The sequence below is a fragment of the Rhinolophus sinicus genome, chromosome 18, assembly GCF_057876585.1.
Source record: "Rhinolophus sinicus isolate RSI-liver-muscle chromosome 18, RSI-T2T, whole genome shotgun sequence".
Taxonomy (NCBI): Eukaryota; Metazoa; Chordata; class Mammalia; order Chiroptera; family Rhinolophidae; genus Rhinolophus; species Rhinolophus sinicus.
In genome coordinates this window covers 86,045,523-86,067,894 of record NC_142518.1, presented here as the reverse complement: position 1 = coordinate 86,067,894, position 22,372 = coordinate 86,045,523, and the positions used below count along the sequence as shown (strand labels likewise).

Sequence of the window (22,372 nt, the reverse complement as noted above, 5' to 3'; positions counted from 1 at the left end):
CGACTCGGTCAAAGAAGAAATTAGAGGAGAGATCAAAAGATACATAGAAACAAATGACAATGAAAACACACCCTATCAAAATTTTGGGGATGCAGGGAAAGCAGTTTTAAGAGGGAAATTTATATCATTACAGGCCTATCTCAAGAAACAAGAAAAATCCCAAACAAATAACCTCATGTTACACGTTAAAGAACTAGAAAAAGAAGAACAAATTAAACCCAAGGTCAGCAGAAGAAAGAAAATAACAAATATCAGAGCAGAACTAAATGAAATAGAGACAAAAAGACAATAGAAAAATTAATGTTCTCCTTCCATTACCATATATTCGATCCCCCTTACCCTCATCTCCCACCCCCCACCCCCCTTACCCTCTGGCAACCACTAAACTATTGTCTGTGTCTATGAGTTTCTGTTTCTCATTAGTTTGTCCTGTTCTTTTGTTGATATTGGTTTATATACCATATATATATATATATATATATATATATATATATATATATATATATATATTATATTTATATATATATATATATATATATATATATATTTATATTTATATATATACACACACACATGGTGATGGAAGGAGAACTGACTCTGGGTGATGAACACACAATGGGATTTATAGATGATGTAATACAGAATTGTACACCTGAAATCTATGTAATTTTACTAACAATTGTCATCGCAATAAATTTAATAAAAAAATAATTAATGTGCCAAATAGCTGGTTTTTTGAAAAGATTAACAAAATTGGCAAACCCTTGGCTAGATTCACTAAGATAAAAAGACAGAAGACACTAATTAACAAAATCAGAAATGAAAACAGGGAAGTTATCATGGACACCACAGAAATACAAAGGATCATCCAAGAATACTGTGAAGGACTATATGCCACCAAATTCAATAACCTACAAGAAACGGACAAGTTCTTAGAAACATATAGCCTTCCAAGGCTGAACCATGAAGACCTGGAAAATCTAAAAAGACCGATCACCAGTAACGAAATTGAATCACTCATTCAAATCCTTCCCAAAAGCAAAAGTCCTGGACCAGACTTTTGGACCACTAGTGAATTCTACCAAACCTTCAAAGAGGATCTAATACCAGTCCTGCTCACACTGTTGCAAAAAATTGAAGAAGAGGTAGTACTCCCTAACTGATTTTATGAGGCCAACATTACCCTGATACCAAAACCTGGTAAGAACAACACAAAAAAAAGAAAACTACAGACCAATATCTCTGATGAATACAGATACAAAAATCGTTAACAAAATTCTAGCAAGTTGAATATAACAATGCATTAAAAAGATTATTCATCACAACCAAGTGGGGTTCCTTCCCGGGACACATGGATGGTTCAACATCGGCAAATCCATCAATGTGATAAATCACATAAACAAAATAAAGGACAAATATCATATGATTATATCAATTGATGCAGAAAAAGCATTTGACAAGCTACAACATCCGTTTATGATTAAAACACTTAATAAAATAGGTATAGAAGGAAAATACCTTAACATAATATAGGCCATATATGACAAGCCCTCAGCTAATCTCATAATTAATGGTGAAAAACTGAAGCCCTTTTCTCTACGTTCAGGAACACGACAGGGCTGTCCCTATAACCTCTGCTTTTCAACATAGTGTTGGAAGTCCTTGCCAGAGCAATCAGGCAAGAGAAGGAAATAAAAAGCATCGAAATTGGGAATGAGGAAGTTCAATTATCACTCTTTGCAGATGACATGATGCTATATATAGAAAACCCTAAAGACTCCACCAAAAAGCTATTAGAAACAATCAACGAATACAGTAAAGTTGTTGGCTACAAAATCAATGTAGAAAAGTCCATTGCATTCCTATATACTAACAATGAAATCTCAGAAAAAAAAATACAAAAAACAATTCCTTTTGCAATTGCAGCAAAAAGAATAAAATACCTAGGAATAAACTTAACCAAGGATGTGAAAAACCTATATGCTGAAAACTACAAGACATTTTTGAAAGAAATTGAAGAAGACACAAAGAGATGGAAAGATATTCCGTGCTCATGGATTGGAAGAATCAACATAGTTAAAATGGCCATATTACCCAAAGCAATATACAGATTTAATGCAATCTCCATCAAAATCCCAATGGCATTTTTTAAAGAAATGGAACAAAAAATCATCTGATTTGTTTGGAACCGAAAAAGACCCTGAATAGCCAAATCAATCTTAAGAAAAAAGAACAATACTGGAGGTATCACACTTCCTGACTTTAGCTTGTACTACAGGGCTACAATAATCAAAACAGCATGGTATTGGCAGAAAAACAGACAAAAGGCCAATGGAATAGAATTGAGAACCCAGAAATAAAACCACATAAATATGGACAGATAATTTTTGACAAAGAAGCTAAAAACATACAATGGAGGAAAGACAGCCTCTTCAATAAATGGTGCTGGGAGATTTGGATAGCCACGTGCAAAAGAAAGAAGCTGGACTGCTATCTGTCACCATGTACCAAAATTAATTCAAAATGCATCAAAGACTTAAGCCTAAGACGTGACACAATAAACTGCATAGAAGAAAACATAGGTACTAAACTTATGGACCTTGGGTTCAAAGAGCATTTTATGAATTTGACTCCAAAGGCAATGGAAGTCAAAGCTAAAATAAACGAATGGGACTATATGAAACTTAAAAGCTTCTGCACAGGAAAAGAAACCATCGACAAAATAAAGAGGCAGCCAACTGAATGCGCGAAGCTTTTTGCAAACAGTGCCTCCGATAAGGGGCTAATATCCAAAATATACAAGGAACTCATGAAACTCAACAACAAAAAACAGACACCCCAATTGAAAAATGGGCAGAGGACCTGAAGAGACATTTCTCCAAAGAGAACATACAAATGGCAAATAGACATATGAAAAAATGCTCAACATCACTAATCATCAGAGAAATGCAAATACAAACCACAATGAGATATCTCCTCACCCCTGTCAGAATGGCTATCATCAACAAGACAAATAATAACAAGTGTTGGATAGGCTGTGGACGAAAAGGAACCCTCAAACACTGTTGGTGGGAATGCAGACTTGTGCAGCCATTATGGAAGGCAGTGTGGAGGTTCCTCAAATAGTTACGAATAGAATTACCATATGACCCAGCAATCCCTCTCCTGGGTATCTACCCAAAAAATCTGAAAACGTTTATACATAAAGAAACGTGTGCTCCAATGTTCATTGCAGCTTTGTTTATGGTGGCCAAAACATGGTAACAACCAAAACGTCGTTCGATAAATGAATGGATAAAGAAGTTGTGGTATATATACACAATGGAATACTATTCAGCGGTAAGAAAAGATAATATAGGAACATTTGTGGCAACATGGATGGATCTTGAGAGTATACTGCTAAGCGAAATAAGTCAGACAGGAAAAGCAGAGAACCATGTGATTTCACTGATATGTGGTATATAAACCAAAAACAACAAAAGAACAAGACAAACAAATGAGAAACAGAAACTCATAGACACAGAGAATACTTTAGTGGTTACCAGAGGGTAAGGGTGGTGGGGGGGTGGGAGATGAGAGTAAGGGGGATCAAATATATAGTGACGGAAGGAGAACTGACTCTGGGTGGTGAACAAACAATGTGCTATATAGATGATGTAATACAGAATTGTACACCTGAAATCTATGTAATTTTACTAACAATTGTCACCCCAATAAATTAAAAAAAAGAAACTTACTAAAAATGAAATGTCTCAGTAGAAGTTTAAAGTGGCTGCCTGTATTTTTTGTGTTCTTTTCCTAGCCTATAATGGTAATGTATTTTCAACCAGATAGAAAATATTACACATAGAATAGAGCTATTCATGACACAAACATATTAGAGGAAATATCTTTCCATCATGTTAATAAATTATACAGTTGCCAACACTTGTTTTCTGTTAGTATTCCCCCCCGCACCTATCTGAAAATTAGTCTATAAACTCTGTTTGGGACAGTGTATGATTGCAGGAATATTGATGCATTTCACAATCTTATTGTTTAAGATCTGCTTCTCCATTTGTAGTAATTTATTTTCTAGAGGATTCCCTTATTCATGAGGATATTGCTTCCCACCTGGATACTTGCAGCACTGAAACTGTAAATTATATTAGTGGTAGTGGTTTGTATCTGGAGGGCTTTGTGTTGGAGTGAAAGAGTTAGGTTAAGTCATACCTCCACTTGTTTAATAGAACTGTACCTAAAGACATTTGTTCCATACTAATTCTCTCATTTCTTTTCTCTTGTAAATTATTATTAAATATTCCAGGCATATAAAATAACATAATGAACAACCCACAACTTAGCTTCAAAAATTAACAAATACAAATGAAGTCCTGTGTATCCTTTTGTGGTCCAATTTTTAGGCTTTTTCAAATAAGTATATATTGCATATAATATATTAAAATATTGTTCTGCATGTGTTTAAATTTTTTATAAATAACCTGCTTTCCTCCTTCATAATTATGTTTTTAAGGTTTGTCCATATTGAGGTATGTACCTTTACTTTATTCAACTTAACTGCTGTGTTTTTATATTGTATGAATACATCAAAATTAATATGTTCATTTTCCTATTGATGTACATTTAAGTTAGGACACACACACATCAGTGAATTGCTTCTTCAAAATGTTCTTGGGTAGTCTTAGTCTTTTCTGCTCCATATGGATTTTAGGATCAGGTTTTCAAGCCCTATGAAAAATGTTGTTGGGATATTGACTGGAACTACATTGAATTTACACAACCAGTAGAGGAAAATTGACATCCTAATGATATTGAGGTTTGTGAGCTATGCACACAGTATATCTCTCCATTGATTGAGTCTTTCTATGTCGTCTTCAATTCAAAAAGTTTTAAAGTTTTGCATAAAAGGATGTTGAGCTTTTTTTTATTATATATATATATATATTTAATGACATGTTCTAATTTGGCAGTCCGTGATATATAGGCATGTTTTTTTTCCTTTTCTATTGATTTTGTATCCAACAACCTTGCTATCCTCTCTTGTAATTTTCATAGTTTACCTGTATATTCAATTTTGTCTCTTCCTTTCCAGGTGTTACACGTTTTATACTTTCGGTTGCCTTACTATGCTAGCTAAGCTCTCCAGTACAACATCTACCTCTCTGACATCGTATATAGCTGTTACAATTCCATTGACTCTATTCCTTATGCTGCACTCCACATCCCGTGACCATATATATACATATGTATGTGTATATATATATGCATACATATATACATATATATATACATATATATATATATATATATATATACATATGTATACATATATATATACACACATATGTGTGTGTGTGTGTGTATGTGTGTGTGTGTGTGTGTATGGTTATCTGGGACACATTCAATGTCTTTAACATGTATGCAGGTCTTCTATTTCTTCTCAAGTCCATTTTTTTCCCTTGAAAGTGTCTACTTTATCTAAGATATCAAACTTACTAGCATAAAGTTGTTTATAGCACTCTCATTTGTTTTTATAGTTTAATCTTTAATGTTTATTTTGTTTATTTGTATCATTTCCTTCCTTTTTTTTCTCTACCTTGCCAGAGATTTCTCTATTTTATAATTCATCTCAAAGACACAAAGTTTGGTTTTGTTGATCTTCTCTATTGTTTCTTTGTTTCTGATTTAACTTCTGCTCTTACCTTTATTGAGTCCTTCCATTTATATACAGTCATTTTTCTAATTCTTTGAGTTGGACACTTTGTTTATTAATTTTAGCTGTTCTCCTTTTCTGCTAAATGTATGTAAGGCTGTAAATTTCCTTTATGTTACTGTCTAAGCTGCATTCCACAAGTTTTTATAAATGATATTTTCATTGTTCCTAACTTCCAATATAATTTTTATGTAATCCATGATTTTTTATTTTTTTTTTAATTTTTTGAGATTTAGGAAGATTTTATTTAGTAGTTAATTTAAAACTAACAATAATAAACCCATTATATGTTAACATAAATAATATATTTTATGAAAAACAACACTATTTTGCAAAACAAAAATATCCATTGAGAAAAGTGAAATTCTCATTGAAGTACATTCAATCATTTGCAATATGCTATTTTGATTAATGTATATGAAGGTAATAAGGCATCATATAGATACAGAGTTGAAAAAGTGGAAAGCATTTTAAGTCTTTTACAATAATTGTGGCAGTCTTCTTGGATATTGAAATATTCAAACTCAACAAAGGGTAGTTTCCTATAGGTTAGTTGCAATATGAAATCTGACACACTATGAAATGAACTTTTTATACTCTGTTATATTAAAATCTATTGCTATATCTTGCAATTTAAATGGATAATTTTGTAACATCATCAATTACTCATTTGAGAAATCCTGGTTCACCATATTACACAGATCTATACATTAATACATTTCATTACATAGTATTAAAAAGCACATTTCTTAAAACCACATTTGTTAATATCATTACTTATTGTTTGAAAGCTCAAATTTTATCATTATTAACAAATACTACCAGTTTTCCTTGAAGTGTTAAGCTTATTTCCTTCACTTTCAAAAAAATGTCTGAATGACAATAGTTTGTCACCCACTTATCAAGTAAAAATGGTGTTTCCTACAAAAATGCAGATAGTTTAGCTTGCAGCTCTACCAGAATCAATGGACACTTCTAGAGGAAAAGCATCCATAAATGTCAGACTCTCCTCTCTGGGTTTTCTTTTTCTTTTGGAACTTGGCCCAATAATTCCTTCCTCTTTTGTGAACTCCAGTAACTTCTAACATATTTTTAAATATGTTTTGTCTAGATATTCTAGTTCTCATCAGAAGAGATGAGATTCTTAGGTCACAATACTAGAAACAGAATTACAACTGTAAATTTTTATATGCATAGTTGACAAAGTATCTCTTACCTAACTCCTGAATAATCAGGCTTTAGAAATATTTCACTCAAGGCATTCCCATCGCACAATTATTATTAAGCAAAATTTTACTTCAGTATTATTTTCTAACCTTCAAATTTACTACTACTACTATTACTACTAGTAGTAATAATAATAATAATAATAATAATAATAATAATAATTAAGTCAATACTTCCTTGCTATCTCTCTGAGATAGTGGATAGTTTATTAGTTTCCATTTAACTGATATTTCAGGGGTCCTTGCTTTCTGCAGGAATTTCAGTCCATCTCCCCATCTTAAATGGTCCAAAGACCTTATCTCTTTTCCCTTTGTGAACATAAATACCCTAGTTATTACTGGGTATAATAATACCGCAAGGCCGCCAGAGGGTTAACTTATATGTTTACTTCTTTGGCTGTTAGCATCCTTTTTAACTTCTGACACGAGAATTTCTTGTCTTGTGAGCTAAGACATGCAGTTTTAAAAATCACTACATTATATTCAACATTTCTAAGGATTTATATTGAGATGGTTTAAGGATAGCCCAGTCTGACATTTTGCTGACACTCTTCATCTAGTCGTATTATTTTTTAAGGAAATCACTATAATGATATACTCCTCTATGCCTGAAATTTATAGTTGTATAAAGCAAAATATGCAAAATGTTTGCCTTTAATTGTTTCAGTTAGCTCTGACCTGATTGACTGTAACCAATTTAACTCCCTAATCTTAGAAAGGTCTTTCAGTTCAGCTTTTCTTTTCTTTTTTTAATTTTATTTTATTAAATTTATTGAGGTTACAATTGTTAGTAAAATTACCAGCTTTTAGTATCTTGGGGGAGGCCACTAAGGGGAGCATAATTACAATCTCAGGTTGACTACAAGAGCTGAAATTACAAATCCAGATTATCAATCAGAGATTCAGAACCAATATAAGAAAATAGTGCCATTTCAAGATTAACCTACTTGAGCTACCATTTATTAGGCCATGCCCCCATTTTGTATTTTATGGGCCCTGGACTTTTCTTACAACCTGGTAATCCCACACACTTTTCCATTCACTCTTTCCTTTCACCCATTTCAATATTGTTTTCCAACTACCACTTTATCAATATAACTCTTCCTAAAGTCACCCACAATTTCCATGTTGATAAATCCAATAGGTACTTTTCTACCCATGTCTCACTTCACCTATCAGTAATATTGTACTACATTCTTCTTGAAAAAGTGTCCCCTTTTGGCTTTTGTTACACCACAATTTCCTGGATTTCCTATCACTCACTGCCCTCTCCTTCCCACTCTCTTTTGATGGTTCCTTTTTTTCTACCTTATCTTTAAATCATGGGATACCTCCAAGCTCATTCCTGAGGCTCTTCTATTCTTTGTTCTTTAGGATATCATCCAGTCCCATGTCTTTAAATATCACCTATATGCTAATGATTACCTGTTTCATATCTCCAACCTTAGCCTGTCAAATTCATATATCCTACTGCTTAGTTGACATCTTCACTTGGCTATCTATATGTTATCTCAAAGTTGACATGTTTGATCTTCCACCTTTATTCTTCCCTCAGCCTTTCCTATTTCATTAATGGCAGCATTATCCATCCACTTGTTTAAGCCAAAACTTTTATTTTTCCCTTCCCTTCATTCCCCATATCCAATCTTGTGGGGGAAATCCTGTTGGTTCTGTCTCCAAAATATATCTGAAATCTATCCAATGGCCTTATAAGGTGTAAATATTACTTTCATTGTGTAGTTATGCAAACAGAGATTAAGAGAGCATGTTAGTAATTTGCCTGACACAGCTTTTAAGTGGAGGAATCTTTATTTCAGATCCACTATTCTTTCTATCATAACTTGATCCCTCAAAGAATACTTTAGAGTGAATAAGTGAAGAAACTGATCTGCATAGTAGTAAAATCCATAACCATGGCTTTATCAAAAGAATATTCTCACTTACTGAAAAACAACTCTGCTGTCTATAGAGCGGAAACCTTTGTTACATATAAAGACCTTTGTTACATGTAATATAGAGTAATACTGATATCACATGTCAATACCTCTTAATATATAAAAATCAGTTTCAGAACTTAAGACTATGGAAGATAGACAATTTGACCTCCAGAACACCCTCTTCAAGGATATATGGCCAATTGTATTCAAAGCCTATTGCATTTCTTAGGCTTTTATCTCCCTTCTCCACCTCCAACAAGAGTATTCAATTAAAAAAGACATGCCAAGCTTTTATTTTGGCTTCTCTACTGTAATAATTTTATTAATAATCAACATTTCTCAACAAAAAGTCAGGGGACAATGGAGAGAACCTCAGCAGAGCCAGTATATACATTGATGATATGGACTAAATATTGAGTGACATTTTGAGATAAAAACACTGTATTTTAACCAGCTATGAGTCATTTTAAATGTTTAAAGTAAATGCAAATATTGTTAGTATGATTAGGGAAACCAGTTGATTATCAACATTGCCAGATTTACCTTTTTACATGATGAATTTTATTAGAAAGTTACCTTTCCAATTGTAGAACCTCTCTTCTTGAATGAAGTTAGGTCATTATTGTACAGTGTGTGTGTGTGTGTGTGTGTGTGTGTGTGTGTGTGTGTGTGTTTTCCCCCCAATGATTTCTTGTGGCATCATAAAATCTCTGCAACTTTATTTGTGATCTTAATGAATTTTAGTGAAACCTACTTGACGTTTTTTTGGCATTGACTTCACTTCTAAACCTTGAATGCCATTATCATTTTATGAACTTCTCAGAGTCAATTTGACTTAGAGTTTATTTTATACTTAGAGACTTAACTATCTCTTTTTTTGTATTTTTTTCTTTTTTATTCGTTTCAGGTGTGCAAAACAATGTAATAGACATTTATCATTTATATTCCTCACACAGTGATAACCCCCCTCCCCCCATCAACTACCCCTCTGACATCGCATACAGCCATTACATTTCCACTGTCTCTATTCTTAATTGCCACAGGGATACAAAAGTCAATTTGGGGGATGTAATCAATGATGTTGTAAAGATTTTGTAGAGTATCCAGTGGACACTTATCCCATTAGGGAGACCGCCTCAGGGATGATATAGATGCCTGATCACTGCACTGTACACCTGAAGCTGAAGGTGAACAATAATGACTGTCAACTATAATTTTATATATATATATATATATATATATATATATATATATATATAGTTAGCTATCTCTTTTACAGAGTTCCTCGTACATTCACTCAAATGCTAGAGGTCTTTGTGACATTTTGGTGATTCAAATATCTTTTGGATATAGTAGACTCTGGTTTTAATAAAATATGTAAATATATATTATTTTAATTCCTCACAGAGCTCTGTACCATGGAGTGTGGTAGCCATGGAGTCTGCTCAAGGGGAATTTGTCAATGCGAAGAAGGCTGGGTAGGACCAACATGTGAAGAACGCTCATGTCATTCTCACTGTGCTGAGCATGGCCAATGCAAAGACGGAAAATGTGAGTGCAGCCCTGGATGGGAGGGCGACCACTGCACAATTGGTAAGTACTACCGTACTTAGAAAAAAGTAAATTGGATTAGTTGAAGAAGTAAATACAGTCTAGCGAGTCAATCACCAGGCTTTTCATAGACTTTCAGGTTGGAGGAGAGAAGGAGAAGTGTTAGCCATAGTTTGAAAGTTTCATTAACTGAGAGGTTTCCTCTTTTGTTGATAATGTTTGTCATTTCCTTTCTCGTTAGTTCAGTATTCCTTTTATTTTCTGCTTTCAAGTACTTTGAGTTACTCAAATGAAAGATGATACATTGGAATAAAATGCCATTAGTTAATAAGAGAAGTGCTTTTATTGTGAAGGTAACATTCACTGCCCACTTTTCCTTTTGAAAAGTATAAGTTGTCTCAGTTGAAAGCACTTAGAGGCAGTTTCATTAAATGGGACAACTTTAACAGGGGCCAATTGATATCACTAGGGGCTGTTTTTAATGTATATGAGGAAGACACTCTTGACTTACCATCAATAGAACATCTGTGTCGAATTGTTCACTGGGTATCAGAGAGAGTTTGTACTGAGGCATCCACCCTCTCTCATCCAGTGACACCAATTTCACTAATTTTCAGGATGCTGCCTGGGAGAACAGTCTGTGTGTATGAGAAAGCCTATGGAATAATCTATCACCTAGTCTTCACACTGTAAAAAACACTAATAATAATGGTTTCAATTTTAAAATAGTTTATTTTTCTGAAAAAAAAAATCAAAGCCCTTGACCCATATCTGTCACAAAGGTTTCCTGCATATACAGAAGGATAGGTATGATTCCCACTGCTCAGCTAAGGAAAGTGGGTCACAGAGTGTTTCAGTGGCATTCCATGAGCACAGAGAAAATTCATGCAGAGCAAAGGCAAGCATGGGCCTCTGGACATCCAATTTGTTGTTTCAGGGTCTTTTCTCCCATCAATCTTTACTATAGCTTCCATTTTTAGGTGGAGATATTTTGTTATAATGGTTGGAACCTGCCAAAGTAATGTGTAATATACATAATATATAATCTTAATAAACTGCATTATTACTCTACTAAAGGTGCAGTAAGTCTTGTTCTGTGACTATGGAAAATATTTAAGATTCATTAAAAAAGTGGTGAGGGGTGAGATTCAGATGCAGCTTAAGTAATTACACTCCTGCACTACAGTAAGTTTATTGCCTTCACATAACAGATTTTAAATATTGTGATGATTACCAGAGGTGTTTACTCAAGATCTCTCTCCTAAAGATATTACTAATAAGAAGTTCAAGATAGTGCTCTTTCATGAAAGTTATTACTGAAAGGTAAAAATGCATTTCTTATACTTTTAATGAAATATGACACTTTTTAGGAAATCTAATAGAGTTTCTTGCAGAAAAGCCATTAATATCTTTCCTACAGAAGATGTTATTTACAAACTACAGAGGCCAGTGTACTAACTTTTGAGCTGCAAGCATTCAGCAGTTCACAGTTTACTGTTCTTTTTCCAGGCAGCAGATGGTAAACCATTAGTACATGTTGTATAGCTTTGGTCTCCCAGAAATTCTTTTAATCACTCTTTTCTCCCCTTTTTAGCTCACTACTTAGATGCTGTCCGAGGTAAGATTTTTCTCACTAGTTTTATTTTAAATGGAAAATATGCATGTGGGAAAGGAAAGGTTGTTGTTTTTTTCTTTCATTTTGACAGTTTTAAGTGTAATATTGTCAAGTTCATGCTGCAATAGTCAGACTAAATATTAATTTGTTTTAACAACCTCCAAGCGTCACTTTTTTGCCATAGCATGTAATGGATTGATAAGCAGTTTTAAGAAGTAATCTTCTTTGTCTTTAAGTTGAGCCGTGTGTGTGTGTGTGTGTGTGTGTGTGTGTGTAACAAAGATAGGTAATTATTAAATTAACTAGGTTTAGGTAGACAACTGAACTTTTTCCTTAACGTAACAATATAGCTCCAAGTCCTTAGAAGGTCAGAAGAATTGTTCTTCTATAAGTATTCCATCATCCACCCCCCACTCAGTATCTCTGATAGAGACATGAAGGGTTTTTCTGTTGGATATCCTAGTGCCTTTCACGACCTCAGCCTCAGAAGGTTAAATACGTTCCAAGTTATCCCTAAATTCCCTTATCCTTTGTATATCCATGAGAATGGAACTAGATAAATTTCTTTCTTAAATATATATATATGGAGGGCCAACTGTGTGTGTGTGTGTGTGTGTCGTGATGCTAATGTAAAGAAACCTGAACTTTTATTGCATTGTACTCACATGAACCTAGATGGTATAGCCTATTACGGTAATTGTAAAATTGTACACCATCTAGGTTCATGTGAGTACACTCAATGATGTTTTCACAACAACAAAATCACCTAAAGACATGTACCTCAGAACTATACCATTTTATATAAGGGAGTTGAGGATCCATGGAATTTGGTATCCTCAGGGTGTCCTGGAACCAATTTCCTATGGATACCGAGGGACAACTATATAATAATCTTGTCATATTTTCTAACAGCCATTTTTCACTTCATTTTAAAGGATTTTCTTCCTTTGGTCTGTTGGTAGTTGCTTGGAAAACCATTTTGAAGGAACACTGGGTTACATCTACAGATTTTTTAAATAAAACATCCCTTTGCTCTTTATACTTCTGGAATTTTCTTACAAAGACAGAAAATGAAAAGACTACTGATCGGACTATCTCCAGTAAAATCCAGATCTGGTCTTATATTGCTACTGGAAATATTTCCAGAAGCTCTATGCCATTATTGCTGTCTCTGTTCATCTGCCCACTGAGCACTTGGCACATGCACAGTTGCCCTTTGGAATAATAGCCTAACTCTGAACTACTTGTAGAAAGAGTAGTAGGGTATCCCTGAGAAATTCAAAGTCTGAACAGAGACCATGGTCAGTGTTTGTGGTTTGTCAGTGGACAGAAGTCATTTAAGCATGACACTTTCCTCTTGACTAAGTTTATCCATTTATTCTCTAGAATTCTGTAAGTCTCAATTTGGCATGCACTAATTCCATAAACATTTGTAAAACACTACTGGCATAATATTCTGCTGGCTTCCAAGAGAGATAACCAGATAAGTAAAAATTCAATCCTTAGCCCTAAGATTAATAATCTTGAAGAGAAAAACTGAATAGATATAAAGGAACTGCAGCAATTTCTATGGCACTATACGAGCAAATACTTACTTAATAGTATGGTCTGAACTGTATACCAACATACCTAAATCCCAAAGCCATACATTCTAAGGGAAAATCCACACAGACTAAAAGTAGGGGAAGTTTCTCTTCCTAGAAACTGCTGCTTTTTCCCAGCTTATTGGCCATCACTAGATACAATATTATCCATCCAGTTTTGATTGAAATGAGGAAATAAGTTTTTTGTGTTTTTTTTCAAAAAGAAACAATAAACATTTCTTACCCCACCATAGTTTTCATCCTATCTGAACCAGAGGCTGGGAATTGGGATTAACACTAATAATGCTAATTGGCTCTCTAAGGAAAAGCGCAGCAGAGTAAGGGATAACAAGTTCCCTGGGTAGTTTTGATAAGCAAGCTCTTCTTCCATTTATTCAACACCTAATCTAAACGGAGCCCAGATGAGGAGATGCTTCTCTATAGGAAGATACAGCATTTTTGGCCAATCCCATTCTGATGTCTCCATGATTGTTACTCTCTGCTGTCTTTTCAGATGGCTGCCCAGGGCTCTGCTTTGGAAATGGGAGATGTACCCTAGATCAAAATGGTTGGCACTGTGTATGTCAGGTGGGTTGGAGTGGGACAGGCTGCAATGTTGTCATGGAAATGCTTTGTGGAGATAACTTGGACAATGATGGAGGTGAGTCATTTATAAAATGTTCATATAAGGAAGAAATAGCCCAGCTTCTAGCGCAGTGATGACTAATCTGGTCAAGAGTGAAAATTAGGAATCCTTAGTATAAATAATATTGAGTTATATAACGTCATACTATTTTTTAAATCTCAATGTATTGAACATTTACTGCGATCAGGCAATAATTCAAACTCTTTGCATGCATTATATCTCATTTAATTCTCACAACACTATGAGGTATAGATACTATTTTCCCTATTTATAGATGGGAAAACCAATGCATGGAGTGGGGATGATAAGTGACTTCTCCATGGTCACACAGCTAGAAAGTAACAGAACCAAGATTCCAATTCAGGATTTTCTGACTCAGAGTCTGTTTTTTTTTACTACTAAAACATGCTTCTTCCCATACCTATGGCATTTACTATACCAAATTAAGTCAGCGTATCCCTGTCCAAACTGTCATATGCTAGTGTAGCTTGCATTATATGCAATATGAAATCGTTTTCTTTGTTCTTACTTATTTGGAGCTCCCTCTTGTGTCCCTACCTTTCAGTAACACTTAATACAGGCATCGAGACAATTCACAGTAAAAAAATTATATTTAATTCAAGAGCTGCACATAATATTTTAAAAAGCCATATGTGGCTCCAAGGCCTCAGGATAACCACTTCTATTTCAGCCAAGCAAATAAAATCATCCAATACTTTGTACAACAGTACCTCAAAACAGTGCATGTCACCTCTGAATGATCCTAAAACAATAAATCCTCACTTTTCTGTTACTTTCTACTCAAAGAAATATAAAATTAACAGAAAGTTTCTTTTCTGTATATTAGCTTAAAATGAAGTAGATTATTAAATGTGATTCCTCGGCTTTCTATACTGCTTAGACAATTGTCATTTGAATCCAAACATGGGGCTTAAATCAAGAAGGTAACAATCATAGTTTAAGAACCAAATTAAGTGTATGTGTTTCCTCTTTTACTTGTCCTGGCTAGCGATTTACCTTAAAAAGTTTTAAGACATTGTGAACTTTAAGTGGAAGCAACATTGTGATTAAGAGCACAGGGCTTGAAGTTAGACTTTCTGGGTTCAAATACTAACTCTGCTTTGTACTGACTGGCTGTATGATTTTGGAAGAGTCTCTTGATATCTCTGTGCTTCAATTTCTTGATCTCCAAAATGAGGCTAATTATAATATTAAATGTCTGAAAGGGTTGTTATAAGTATTAAGTGAGATAATTCACGTAAACTACTTAAAAAGATGATAAACTACACCACCACCCCATCCCACACACACATGCAATAAACTTAGGATAACAGACCCTTTTTCTGATGAGATTCTTTATTGCCTATCTAAATGGAATTTTTTATTTGGGAAGCCAAAGTGAGATTTTCAAGTAAATGTTGCACTTATCAATTATTTACTTGACTTTTATGGCCCTCCAAGACTCATCTTCACCTTCCTTTATTTCCTATTCATTATATGCCTCTTTACCGGGTGAGCCCTCTCCTTTACACCCATCATTCTCTGTCCATCATTTAAGTCCCAACTCAAGCCATATCTCTCATGAAACCTCTGACATCCACCACCCCAATATTCGATAATGATTATCAGATGCACCATATGATCAAGCACTTAATTATATTCTATCTATATGATTTTCTTGTTGCATATTAAGCATGACCCAAAGTCTAGAGTTATATGCCGAATATAATCACTAATCATATGAGCTCACATGTATTCAGGATTTACTCTATGCAAGGCAGTCCTTTATGTGAATATTTTCATTTAATCTCCATGAGGTAGAATTACTATTAACACTACTTTACAAATTAGGAAACCAAGACACGGAGGTTAAATAAGTTGCTCAAGAATATACAGCAAGTAAATGATAAAGCCAGGGTGTAAACCTAGGTGGTCTGCCTCATTCCAAAAAGGATTTGAGGTAGTAATAGAGATTTCTCAGTTGATATATTGATTAAAAAGTTTATGTTCAGAAAATACATTAATGTCCTATGCGATTATAATTTCTGACTCAGTTAGGGTTTATCTAAATCAATTTCCTGTTTTAATAAATACAGCTTGATAAAAATAATTAATTGAATATTTAATTATCAAGCATTTTTATGTCCTCAAGGTCACCTCAAGGCAACCAGAAATGTTTAATGAGTGGATCAATTAAATATTAAGGATCATCAATTAATATCTGTTGTATACATAGATACAAAAGGTATAGAAGATTTTGCTGCATGTGTATTGACCTCTGAATATTTCTTTAAAACTGTGTATCTATGTGGGAATCAAAAATCAAACACCCTGATATGAGTTCAGTGTATTTTTATGATTCTTTCTTTAGGGAGGACAGGGGAAGGCTCTTTGAGATTTCCAATTACCATATTTGTCCTTTAGTAAGATTAAAATGATATTGATTATAAATATAGATTCAATTCTACCTTGAGATGGAAAGATGGATTAAATAATCTCTGAAAGCCCTATGACTAAGATGTTGGACAGTAATTTCATTTTTTTTTACTTTTTTTATTTTTTCTTATTTTTTTTTTATTAAATTTATTGGGGTGACAATTGTTAGTAAAATTACATAGATTTCAGGTGTACAATTCTGTATTACATCATCTATAAATCCCATTGTGTGTTCATCACCCAGAGTCAGTTCTCCTTCCATCACCATATATTCGATCTCCCTTACCCTCATCTCCCACCCCCCACTCCCACCCCCCTTACCCTCTGGAAACCACTAAAGTATTATCTGTGTTTATGAGTTTCTGTTTCTCATTTGTTTGTCTTGTTCTTTTGTTGTTTTTGGTTTATATACCACATATCAGTGAAATCACATGGTTCTCTGCTTTTTCTGTCTGACTTGTTTCGCTCAGCATTACTCTCTCAAGATCCATCCATGTTGTCACAAATGTTCCTATATCATCTTTTCTTACTGCCGAATAGTATTCCATTGTGTATATATACCACAACTTCTTTATCCATTCATCTATCGAAGGACATTTTGGTTGTTTCCATGTCTTGGCCACCGTAAACAAAGCTGCAATGAACATTGGAGCACACGTGTCTTTATATCTAAATGTTTTCAGATTTTTTGGGTAGATACCCAGGAGAGGGATTGCTGGGTCATATGGCAATTCTATTCGTAATTCTTTGAGAAACCTCCACACTGCCTTCCATAATGGCTGCATCAGTCTGCATTCCCACCAACAGTGTATGAGTGTTCCTTTTTCTCCACAGCCTCTCCAACATTTGTTACTATTTGTCTTGTTGATGATAGCCATTCTGACTGGGGTGAGGTGATATCTCATTGTGGTTTTGATTTGCATTTCTCTGATGATTAGTGATGTTGAGCATTTTTTCATATGTCTATTTGCCATTTGTATATCCTCTTTGGAGAAATGTCTCTTCAAGTCCTCTGCCCATTTTTCAATTGGGTTGTTTGCTTTTTTTGTTGTTGTTGAGTTGCATGAGTTCCTTGTATATTCTGGATATTAGCCCCTTATCGGAGGCACTGTTTGCAAAAATCTTCTCCCATTCAGTTGGTGGCCTCTTTATTTTGTCGATGGTTTCTTTTGCTATGCAGAAGTTTTAAGTTTCATATCGTCCCATTCGTTTATTTTAGCTTTTACTTCCATTGTCTTTGGAGTCAAATTCATAAAATGCTCTTTGAACCCAAGGTCCATAAGTTTAGTACCTATGTTTCCTTCTATGCAGTTTATTGTGTCAGGTCTTATGCTTAAGTCTTCGATCCATTTTGAATTAACTTTGGTACATGGTGACAAATAGCAGTCCAGTTTCATTCTTTTGCACGTGGCTATCCAATTCTCCCACCACCATTTACTGAAGAGGTTGTCTTTGCTCCATTGTATGTTTTTAGCTTCTTTGTCAAAAATTATCTGTCCATATTTATGTGGTTTTATTTCTGGGTTCTCAATTCTATTCCATTGGTCTATGTGTCTGTTTTTCTGCCAATACCATGCTGTTTTGATTATTGTAGCCCTGTAGTACAAGCCAAAGTCAGGAAGTGTGATACCTCCATTATAGTTCTTTTTTCTTAAGATTGCTTTGGCTATTCAGGGTCTTTTGTGGTTCCAAACAAATCTGATGATTTTTTGTTCTATTTCTTTAAAATATGCCATTGGGATTTTGATGGGGATTGCATTAAATCTGTATATTGCTTTGGGTAATATGGCCATTTTAACTATGTTGATTCTTCCAATCCATGAGCATGGAATGTCTTTCCATTTCTTTGTGTCTTCTTCAGTTTCTTTCAAAAATGTCTTATAGTTTTCAGCATATAGGTCTTTCACATCCTTGGTTAAGTTTATTCCTACGTATTTTATTCTTTTTGCTGCAATTGCGAAAGGAATTGTTTTTTGTATTTCTTTTTCTGAGATTTCATTGTTAGTATATAGGAAGGCAATGGACTTTTGTGCGTTGATATTGTAGCCGGCAACTTTACCGTATTCGTTGATTGTTTCTAATAGCTTTTTGGTGGAGTCTTTAGGGTTTTCTATATATAGCATCATGTCATCTGCAAAGAGTGATAATTTAACTTCTTCATTCCCAATTTGGATGCCTTTTATTTCTTTCTCTTGCCTGATTGCTCTGGCAAGGACTTCCAACACTATGTTGAAAAGCAGAGGTGATAGGGGACATCCCTGTCGTGTTCCTGAACGTAGAGCAAAGGGCTTCAGTTTTTCTCCATTAATTATGAGATTAGCAGAGGGCTTGTCATATATGGCCTTTATTATGTTAAGGTATTTTCCTTCTATACCCATTTTATTAAGTGTTTTAATCATAAATGGATGTTGTATCTTGTCAAATGCTTTTTCTGCATCAATTGATATAATCATATGATTTTTGTCCTTTATTTTGTTTATGTGATGTATCACATTGATGGATTTGCGGATGTTGAACCATCCTTGTGCCCCGGGGATGAACCCCACTTGGTCGTGATGAATAATCTTTTTAATGCATTGTTGTATTCGATTTGCTACAATTTTATTTATGATTTTTGCATCGGTATTCATCAGAGATATTGGACTGCAGTTTTCTTTTTTTGTGCTGTCCTTACCAGGTTTTGGTATCAGGGTAATGTTGGTCTCATAGAATGAGTTAGGGAGTACTGTCTCTTCTTCAATTTTTTGGAAGAGTTTGTGCAGAATTGGTATTAGATCGTTTTGAAGGTTTGGTAGAATTCACTAGTGAAGCCATCTGGTCCCGGACTTTTACTTTTGGGAAGGTTTTGGATGACTGATTCAATTTCGTTACTGGTGATCGGTCTGTTTAGATTTTCCAGTTCTTCATGGTTCAGCCTTGGAAGGCTATATGTTTCTAAGAACTTGTCCAATTCTTCTAGGTTGTTGAATTTGGTGGCATATAGTCCTTCATAGTATTCTTGGATGATCCTTTGTATTTCTGTGGTGTCCGTGATAACTTCCCCTTTTACGTTTCTGATTTTGTTAATCAGTGTCTTCTCTATTTTTATCTTAGTAAGTCTAGCCAAGGGCTTGTCAATTTTGTTAATCTTTTCAAAGAACCAGCTCTTTGTCACATTAATTTTTTCTATTGTCTTTTTGTTCTCTATTTCATTTAGTTCTGCTCTAATTTTTATTATTTCCTTTCTTCTGCTGACCTTGGGTTTTACTTGTTCTTCTTTTTCTAGTTCTTTAAGGTGTACCATGAGGTTATTTATTTGGGAGTTTTCTTGTTTCTTGAGATAGGCCTATAATGAGATAAATTTCCCCCTTAAAACTGCTTTCGCTGCATCCCAAAAATTTTGGTAGGATGTATTTTCATTGTCATTTGTTTCTATGTATCTTTTGATCTCTCCTCTAATTTCTTCTTTGACCCAGTCCTTCTTTAAAAGTATGTTGTTTAGTCTCCATGTATTTGTGTTTTTTCCCGCTTTCTTTTTACACTTGATATCCAATTTCAAAGCCTTGTGATCAGAGAATATGCATGGTATGATTTCAATCTTCTTAAATTTGTTGAGACTGATTTTATGTCCCAATATATGGTCTATCCTTGAGAATGTTCCGTGTACACTAGAAAAGAATGTATAGTCTGATGTTTTAGGATGAAGTGCTCTATAAATGTCAATTATGTCCATTTCATCTAATGTGTCATTTAGGGCTACTATTTCGTTATTTATTTTCTGTTTGGATGATCTATCCATAGCTGTCAATGATGTATTTAAGTCCCCTAGTATAGTTGTGTTTTGGTCAATGTCTCCCTTTAGTTCTGTTAGTAGTTGCTTGGTGTATTTCCGTGCTCCCTGATTGGGTGCATAAATATTGATGACTGTTATGTCATCTTGTTGTATAGTCCCCTTCACCATTATGAAATGTCCATCTTTGTCTCTTGTTATCTTTTTCACCTTGAAGTCTGTTTCATCTGGTATCATTATGGCTACACCTGATTTTCTCTGGGTACCATTTGCTTTGAGTGTCAATTTCCACCCTTTCACTTTGAGTCTATGCTTGTCCTTGTAGCTGAGATGTGTCTCTTGGAGACAGCATATGGTTGGGTTTAGTTTTTTTGTTTGTTTTTTTTTTTTTTTGTTTGTTTGTTTTTTTAAAGATTTTATTGGGGGAAGGGGAACAGGACTTTATTGGGGAACAATGGTCAAATTGTTGTCCTTTCAGTCTTAGTTGTGGGGGGTTCTGTTCAGCTTCAAGTTGTTGTTCTTTCAGTCTTAGTTGTGGAGGGCGCAGCTCAGCTCCAGGTCCAGTTGCCGTTGCTAGTTGCAGGGGGCGCAGCCCACCATCCCTTGCGGGAGTCGAACCGGCAACCTTGTGGTTGAGAGGACAGGCTCCAACCAACTGAGCCATCCGGGAGCTCAGCGGCAGCTCAGCTCAAGGTGCCGTGTTCAATTTTAGTTGCAGGGGGCGCTGCCCACCATCCCATGCGGGACTCGAGGAATTGAACTGACAACCTTGTGGTTGAGAGCCCGCGCTCCAACCAACAACTGAGCCATCCGGGAGGCAGCTCAGCTCAAGGTGCCGTGTTCAATCTTAGTTGCAGGGGGCAGAGCCCACCATCCCTTGCGGGACTGGAGGAATTGAACTGGCAACCTTGTGGTTGAGAGCCCACTGGCCCATGTGGGAATCGAACCGGCAGCCTTCGGAGTTAGGAGCACGGAGCTCTAACCGCCTGAGCCACCGGGCCGGCCCGGGTTTAGTTTTTTGATCCAGTCTGCTACTCTGTGCCTTTTTATTGGTGAGTTCAGTCCATTTACATTTAGGGAGATTATTGATATGTGAGGATTTCCTGTCATTGTATCTTTACTTTTCTGGAAAGGCTGTGTCTCCATCGTTTCTTTGCCTTTTTGTTGTTGTCTATTATTTCTGTGTGGTGGTATTCTATGATGTTTCCCTCTGTTTCTTCTTTTATTTCAGTATATATTTCAGTTCTGGATATTTTTTTAGTGGTTACCCTTAAGTTTATGTAAAAGAAAGTTTGATAATTAGAGTATTCCATTTTCTTCAGCACGCTTACTTTCTTCATTCCCATATCCGGTTCAGGCCTTTACTCTCCCCCTTTTTGAGTTTTGGTTGCCACAAATTTTCCCTGTTGATGGTGGTCGAATAGCCTCCTTTAGTATTTCTTGTAGTGCAGGTCGTGTATTAGAAAATACCCTCAGCTTCTGTATGTCTGGTAAGGTCTTTATTCCTCCTTCATATTTAAAGGATATCTTTGCTGGATATATTATTCTTGGCTCATGATTTCTCTCTTTCAATAGTTTGAATATTTGGTTCCACTCCCTCCTGGCTTGTAGACTTTCTGCTGAAAAATCTGCTGATTATGTAGTGGGCTTACCTTTGTATGTTATCGTCTTCTTTTACCTGGCTGCCTTGAGGATTCTTTCTTTGTCGTTGATTTTAGACAGCTTCAATACAATGTGCCTTGGAGAAGGCCTGTTGGGATTGAGGTAATTAGGTGTTCTATTTGCTTCTTGGATTCGAGGTTCCAGTTCTGTCCACAAGTTTGGGAAGTTCTCATCGATAATTTGTTTGAATATATTCTCTGTTCCCTTCTCTCTTTCTTCTCCTTCTGGTATGCC

At 35.0% G+C, this 22,372-nt stretch overlaps 1 protein-coding gene across 8 annotated transcripts in view; it reads left to right on the top strand.

The window, feature by feature from the left end:
* The window catches only part of TENM1 (teneurin transmembrane protein 1), a 1,194,370-nt gene that overhangs the window by 931,686 nt on the left and 240,312 nt on the right, over positions 1-22,372 (top strand). For all 8 annotated transcript variants that reach the window (XM_074324280.2, XM_074324276.2, XM_088794943.1 and 5 more), the window contains 3 exons: positions 10,284-10,469; positions 12,022-12,045; positions 14,140-14,286. In XM_074324280.2, the coding sequence (XP_074180381.1) occupies positions 10,284-10,469; positions 12,022-12,045; positions 14,140-14,286 (357 nt within the window). The remainder of the gene's footprint in view (positions 1-10,283; positions 10,470-12,021; positions 12,046-14,139; positions 14,287-22,372) is intronic.